This window comes from Triticum aestivum, chromosome 2B (genome assembly GCF_018294505.1).
Source record: "Triticum aestivum cultivar Chinese Spring chromosome 2B, IWGSC CS RefSeq v2.1, whole genome shotgun sequence".
Taxonomy (NCBI): domain Eukaryota; kingdom Viridiplantae; phylum Streptophyta; class Magnoliopsida; order Poales; family Poaceae; genus Triticum; species Triticum aestivum.
The window spans coordinates 16,017,246-16,024,496 of NC_057798.1; the positions used below are offsets into that span (position 1 = coordinate 16,017,246).

General features: G+C 44.3%; 1 protein-coding gene across 2 annotated transcripts; it reads left to right on the top strand.

The window, feature by feature from the left end:
* LOC123043136 (probable E3 ubiquitin-protein ligase HIP1) lies at positions 1–6,195 on the top strand. 2 transcript variants are annotated; one of them, XM_044465490.1, is made up of 7 exons: positions 1–221; positions 812–921; positions 1,516–3,300; positions 3,919–3,972; positions 4,750–4,842; positions 5,389–5,535; positions 5,733–6,195. In XM_044465490.1, exons 3-7 carry the CDS (start codon positions 1,621–1,623, stop codon positions 5,862–5,864), a joined length of 2,106 nt encoding a protein of 701 aa, XP_044321425.1. In that variant the 5' UTR covers positions 1–221; positions 812–921; positions 1,516–1,620; the 3' UTR covers positions 5,865–6,195. The 2 variants fall into 2 exon arrangements, with proteins under 2 accessions (XP_044321425.1, XP_044321426.1); XM_044465491.1 differs by having other exon boundaries at positions 1–217.
* Positions 6,196–7,251: the final 1,056 nt, after the last annotated feature.

Sequence of the window (7,251 nt, forward strand, 5' to 3'; positions counted from 1 at the left end):
CTCCCCCCCTATTTTCCTCCTCGAGCCCCGAGACGCACAGCGCAGCAGGCAGAGGCAGCAGCGGACGGGAGGAACCGGGCCAGCCTCCCCCCTCCCCCCTCCGCTCCTCCCCTCTCCTCCTACCCCCCCACGCCGCCGATCGGCCGATCGGGAGGAAGGAAGGAAGGGGGCCGATCGGGAGGCGCTGCGCCGGGCGGACGCGCGGGCGGTGCTCTGGGTCCGTACGTTTCTTGATTTCCCTTTGCTCCTTCCTGCTTTGGTCTCCGGCGCCGTCGTGGTGGGGGGAGGCGCGCGGGAGGGGCTGGTTCTTCGAGGGAGGGGCGGGGCGGCGGCGCTTGCCCGATTGGGGGTCGATTCGGGGGGCGGGGCCTGCGGGGTGCTGAGATCTGCGCGGGCCGGATCTGGGGGCGCCCGTTCCCCGTTGCTTCGCGGGTGGATTGCTCGGAATTTCGTCGATTCGTGGCCTGTTTTGTGGTAGGAGCAGGGTTGGGGGATGATTCCGTGGTGAAAAAGTGAATCTTTGGCCGTGAGTTGTCTCAGGATAAGGCGCTGGAGCTACGCTTATTCACGGCCGTGCTCCTAGAAGACCATCGATTTGCTACCTAGTACTAGTCTGTATGTAACCTTGTCCCGAATGGAACCCTGCCCCGAGGCCTGGAACCGGGCTGCATATCCTTGGGTCCATGGGACGGACAGCCATGGGATTTCCCTAGAAGCCCGTCCCTTTACATGTCTTGTTACGTGCTTATGTGATTCCATTTCAGGTCCAGGCAGAGACTAATTAACCTGCCATGCTCTCTTTTCTTTCTAGGCTGAAGCTAGGGGGACAGTTTCGAAGCATTTGCCAGTTGGCTGCCGGAGGCTGCAAGGGCTTCCATCATTCGCCTCCGTGATTCATTCGTTGCTGCTCTTATACTTGAGGTATGTATGCATGCATGCCACCTGCATCCCACATTGCTCCTTCTGGTTATATTATAATGGCGATGTATTTGGAGTGGCGTTGGTTTATAGAGTTTCCTGCGGTGTATAATGGCTGCACTTGATATTGATGCATAGAAACATGGTGATCTATATGACTTCGATGTACATGTACACAGTATTTATTTCGTGTTTGCTGTGCCGAGGGCAAATGTTTACTGCCATCTGACCAATATAAGAGATTAGTTCTGTGCATCCTGTATTAAAGTTCTTTTTTTCACTTTTATCTCTATTCAACACACAATATACAATGGGTCAAGTCCTATTTGATTTGGTATTCTATTTTGTATGACTTGTCTCTCAGCAACCTAAGCAAATGTAGTTGCGTCGTTGCTCCTCTGTTTAATAAGCTGTTAAACTAGTCTTGGTAATGTGGGGTCTGTCTTGCATATGCATATTAGTTAATGGACATGCTTCAAGAAGCCTCGACAAAGTAGGTGCACAGCCTGAGCATAGTTTATTGCTGTTTCTGTTATTTCTGCACCTGCCATATGCTGTGACTGCTGCTTACTATTTTCCATCTGTCCTATTTGCCAGGATTATATCTACTTCAAGTTTCACCGTTGCTTATTAGCGAGTGATTGTTTATTCTGCTGAAATCATTTGAGCTCCTCATCAAGTCACCAAGGAACACAGGTTTTGATGCAACATAATAGGGTCACTATGCTGTCTTCCTCGGAAACACGCCACCTTGGTTCTAGTTCCAACAACCAGGCTATTGATCAGCAGAACCCTGCTGTTGATGAGCATAATCTACTTCCTGATGCCCTAGAGAGTGACAACTACCCACACTATGTTCTCAATAGTCATGAGGCAGGAATGCCAAGTGGAAGCATGATTGGTCAGCAAAATACAAGCTTGAGTTTATGGGATTCACCTGGGTCTAGCTCCACGGGCTTCCTAGGCGATCACGATAGCCTTTTACAGGCCAAAAGGGAACATTTTGCACCTGCTTTGTCTATAGGCGGCCCTTTAATCATCGAAGGGAGAAGACGAGAAAGCAGTAGTTCATTGCCTTCACACAACTTAAACATAGACCTAAACATTAATCAGGCTGATCAATTTGAGACCGGGAATGTTGATATGGTTCAGAGTAATGGACACTCTGGAATGAATACTTATCCTCTGAACAGAGGTCTTTCGACCACTGAAAATGTTCTTCGCCGTGAAATTTCTCCTGGTGCTATAAGAAGTTCCTTGCATTCTGCAAACCTCTTTGATGGTGCAGCAGGCCAAGAAACCGGTGGAAGTTCTTCTCATACTGTGAACCATTTTCGGTCAGCTATCAAGAGAAAGAATGTTGCTGGAAGTCTCGGAGAGTCTTCTGCCAATGGGAGTTCACGCAATCATCGCCAAAACAATGACATGCTGCTACCTTCGCTGTCCAGTCATGAAAGTACTGCTAATTTAAATATGACCTCTGTAAACTATGGTTTTTCATACCCTCCCATGGAGCAGTTGGACCAGAATACTGATACCTCAGAAGATGACATTTTTTCTGACCCTTATACACTATCTGGTCATCTGCATGAAAATCAAAGATTCCTGAGAAATACCCGGATGAGAATAAGCGCCAATGAGTATGAGCAATCACTTACTAATCTGCTGCCTGAGGAAAGTTTCAGGTGTTCAGCTCATCAGCCTGCGCGGCAACAGTCTTCTTTTACGCCAGTGCAACCTAGAGGAGTGAGTTCTTCAGCAAGTTCCCAAAATCGGCCTCATGTACCTGCTGTTGCTCAATTCTCGCAAAGTCTGCAGCGACATCCATCAAATGGTAATTTTGGTTCAAGAGTAGGGAGTTCTGCTGATACAATAAATCCGACACCTGCTTCACAAGATCCTGGTAGCAGCCTGGCAAGAAGCAATCTCCCTGAGCCCTTTATGCTAGGTCCGTCGTTGTTTACTACTGATTCAACAAACTTGCTATCTGCACCCGGAAGCAGAAGTAACCAGCAAAATCCCGGCTCCAGCTCTACACTTCGAGCTGCTGCAAATGTAGGAACCCAACAGGTTCCTGGGTTGAATTCATCTCAGCCCAGTTCAGCCGCAAGAGGTTCAGCTGATGTACCCAGGAGAGCCTCACTTGCTGCTAGTGTTTCTCATTCCAGAAGTCCAAGCATTGCATTGCAGCACCGTGGGCATTCATCTTCATCACACGAGATTCGGAACCATCAACCAGGATCAAGCGCTCGTGCAAGTCTGCAACACTACTCCAGGGCAGTTCCTCCCTCTATTGATAGGCAAAACCCAGGTTACTTGGACCTTCAGTCTTTTATGCAGAGCATAGCTGCTTCAAGAGAAGGAAGCAGGACCGTCTCAGAGGTATGCTTCCCTGGAGTAATTCCATCTAATATTCTTCCGTTCTTACTAAGCACAGGTGTGGATATGTAGTTCCATATTTATCTTAAAATGATGATGTGCTGCAAGGAAAGTTCCCTTTGTCTGTCTCTGTCTTTTTGCCTTCCTTACTATGTTTCTCAAAGAGGATTTTATTTTCATTTGCCGACTAATAACCCGCACTAAAATCCACTTTCCATGTGAAATTTATTTCCGTGTGAGCTATTTCATTTTCTTGCCTTGCGATTTGCACTTGAATTATGAACTATTTCTTACCTGGCAATATCCCCTCTTGAATTATGAACTATTTCTTATAAAGCTACTCAACCTTTCCTTTGTTGGTTTATGAACCTATCCTTGAATATCTCTACAATGTATTAATTATTTCCTACTGTAGATGTGTTCTGCTGTTGCAAATGGCTTTTTATTCTCTCTTACCTGCTCTGTAAGGTAGTTGCAAATCAGATGTAGCTTCGGTACCTCTGAGCTGATACCGGGATGATTTCAGAATTTTCTGAATTCAGCATTTTCCAGTAATCTAATAAATTTATTACTTACTTTTTCTGCTTCTAAAATTTTGCCATATGTTTTTTTCTTGTACAGCTTCGTAATGTGGTTGAACAAATTCGTCAGGGGAGAAGTGCTGCTAGACTGGAGGTGAGAATGGTTTATTTAATACACACTGTTATATTTCAATTAGCTTTTGGATCGGGTGTGAATTGGAACTTAACCTTCAATTTGCTGAAGTTGCTTTTCGTGTTCAATTCTATCGTCTGTGACAACAACTTAGTTTGTTGAACATACTGGTCTCCCGATAAAAAATGTGAAACTTGCCTGTATACTTAAACATAAATGTGCTAGCTTTGCTAAGCAACCAATTTTGTAAGCCCTAATTTCTTACTACTAGTGCCATACAAATTGTACTCGTCCAAGTACCAATTATTGACCAGATAGTTCATGTTCCTACTTATTGTCTGCCGCTTAACAATATTGACATTAAAAGGCAAATATTAAATCTCCAGTGCCAGCTGTTATAGTACAAGTGCCTTTAAGTACAGTCTGAAAGCTGCTAACAGTCATAGTACCTCTTCCATTCCAAATAATGAAGTTACCTTTCCCCCTGAATTCAATATTTGGTGAAAGAAGGACGCGCAGAACTTATTCATTTGCATCTATGCCATGTACTACGAACCACAATGCTTTCACCACAAGTATCCTATTTTACGCTATTCATGTCTATCCTTCAACCAGGAATATATTTTTTGAAAAGGTGAAAGACTGATGGACTATCATTTAAGATTTGATTATTTGCATAATTTTCATACTTTCAAGTACACTAAGGTTCTTAAACGGCAAGTGATGTATATATGTTACTGCTAATATCTATTCTTTTACTGGAATAGCTGTATAATAATGGCATTGATGTTTGGGCAGGATTTTCTTGTTGATCGTCAACTTATCAGGAGAGCCAGTTTGGTCGATAGGCATCGTGAAATGCGGCTTGATGTGGATAACATGTCATATGAGGTAATAAGCTAGTAGCAGCACCTTCACCCCATTCCTAGATCACAAAATCTGTGTTATCTATCCCTCGTCCAGAAATCCTATCATGGACTGCTCTGGTACTGATTTTTTTTCTTAAATATGTCCATGCCAAGCTTATTGCTTTCCTTTCCATGAAAATAACACCCTGTGACATGGCTTTGAATAAGTATGACGATACAATATAAACTTGGGATGAGTGACAAATAACAATTTGGAAAGCTTTGTATTAGTTTATTCCTTCAGAACTTGAATCAAGGACAGTAATTCCAGGCGGGGACCTGTTATTCTTGTCAGGATCTAACCAGATTCAAGTTTGCCGTTTCAATTTTGATGACCAGTGCTATATCGGCTATGGTCCTAGGCTTTTGTAGTTCTCTGTAACTAATTCCTTTATGCTACATGTTTGGAGCTGGCATGAGTGGTCCATTGTAGCTAGTCCGTGGCCCGAAAGTGTGGTTTAAGTGGTACCATTTGTATGACATTGTTGAATTTGTGTTTAATTACAGCAATTTGTTGTGGTTTATCCAGGAACTGTTGGCACTTGGTGAACGTATTGGGCATGTGAGTACTGGACTCAGTGAGGAGAAAATAATGAGTGGCTTGAAGCAGTGGAAGTATCTCCACATACCATTGGAAGAACCTGCAACAGTTGTTGAACCATGCTGTATTTGCCAGGTAATTCAAAAGCTTATGTTTTCTATACTTGCTGCTGTAAGTTTTGCTTGCTTTTAAGTCACATTGGGAGAACATTGTCATCGTTTAGAACTTTTGAGCCACGTGATTTAACTATTGTTCCAAGATTGTTTCTTTAAACTTACTAAAAATAGCTCGCCCACTTACTGACTGAGCATACCTTGTTTCGGTGTTTGCAGGAAGACTACGCCGATGGCGAGGACATGGGACGGGTGGAGTGCGGGCACTACTTCCACACGGCGTGCATCAAGCAATGGCTGGTGATCAAGAACACTTGCCCCATCTGTAAAAAGGCAGCGCTGGGCACCTAAACAACCGCCCGCAAGGCCGCTCCTGCGGAAATCTGCAGGGCTGCCTCCCTCCCCTGTTCTCCCCCTTTACTAGACCAAATGGGTTATAAGCGGCAAAGCAAGCATGCAACACCTCTTTCCCTCCTCCCAAGACGCAACGTCGTCGAGGGCGCGACGGGCAGGTGGAATTATATACCTATAGGCGGCGGGGCACCACATGGTGCACCCCTCTTACTGAATGGAAAAGCCGACATCGGCTGTAGTGGACCTGGATGGAGTTGGTTTCTGCTTCTGTTCAAACCTAGATTTGATGATGTTCAAAATTTATTGAAATGACATTGTTCCATTTTAACTGGGCGGTCTTAATCTCGCTTCTTCCCTCGTGTGGCTGGCTGCGCTTTGGGTTGAGCCACGTAAGTGGCATGTAAATGGTGGCATGAAATTAAGCTGTGAGCAACTTAGGAGCCAAAGTGGATGATGGTCCTCCCTTGGTTATCAAGGAAACAAACGGGCTTTAGAACTGAACGCAATGCATATAAATATCCTCTTTGTTGGACAAAAAGAATGTAGAATTTAGAATCCTACCAAGTCTAGCTAGCATTTTGGGCAGGTTTCACCACAACGATGTTGTGACCTGATCATGCTCAATTTCGCACAATTGCAAACAACAATATGTAACTTCCTTTCTTCCATAATATAAGATCATTTTGCAAGCTAAATATAAGATCGTTTCACCAAGTAACGGAGAGCAGCCGAGCCGAGCGTCGAATGCTCCCTTGAAGCGCCCGGCGTTTGATGTATATCTGCACCAGGGACTCGTACGTGTTATATCAAGATGTGGCTCCTAAGGCCTTGTACAATGCTAGGTGCTTAAGGAGGTGCTTAGAAAAATAAACCGATTTTTTCTGAAGCACCGGTGCCTATTTCTGCAGAAGAGACGCCTAACCTAAGGAAACTATACATTGGATAGAGCCATATCTTGCACAAACAGGACCAAAGATAACAACACCTCTATAACTGCCTAACAACACCTCTATAACTGCCTAACGTACGAAATACAACATATTTCAACATCCCATTTTCTCTATGACAACTTATCTAAGTTGAGATTGCACCGAAAAGCTTCTTGCTGCCTGGTTGTCAAGGGATTTGTAAATCACCACACATATCATGGAGGAGAGCTTCAAACTACCTTTGGTCAAGAGCTTGCAACAATAATATCATCAACATAAATCAACATGAATATGGTGATTCCATGAATGAATAGCTTCGGAGAGAATTTTGTCTACATGAGTTTGGTTTTGTTGCCATCTAGAAATGGCTCCTAAGGAAACTATACATCGGATAGAGCCACATTTACACAAACATAACCAAAGATTACAACTCCTTTAACTGCCTACACACACGG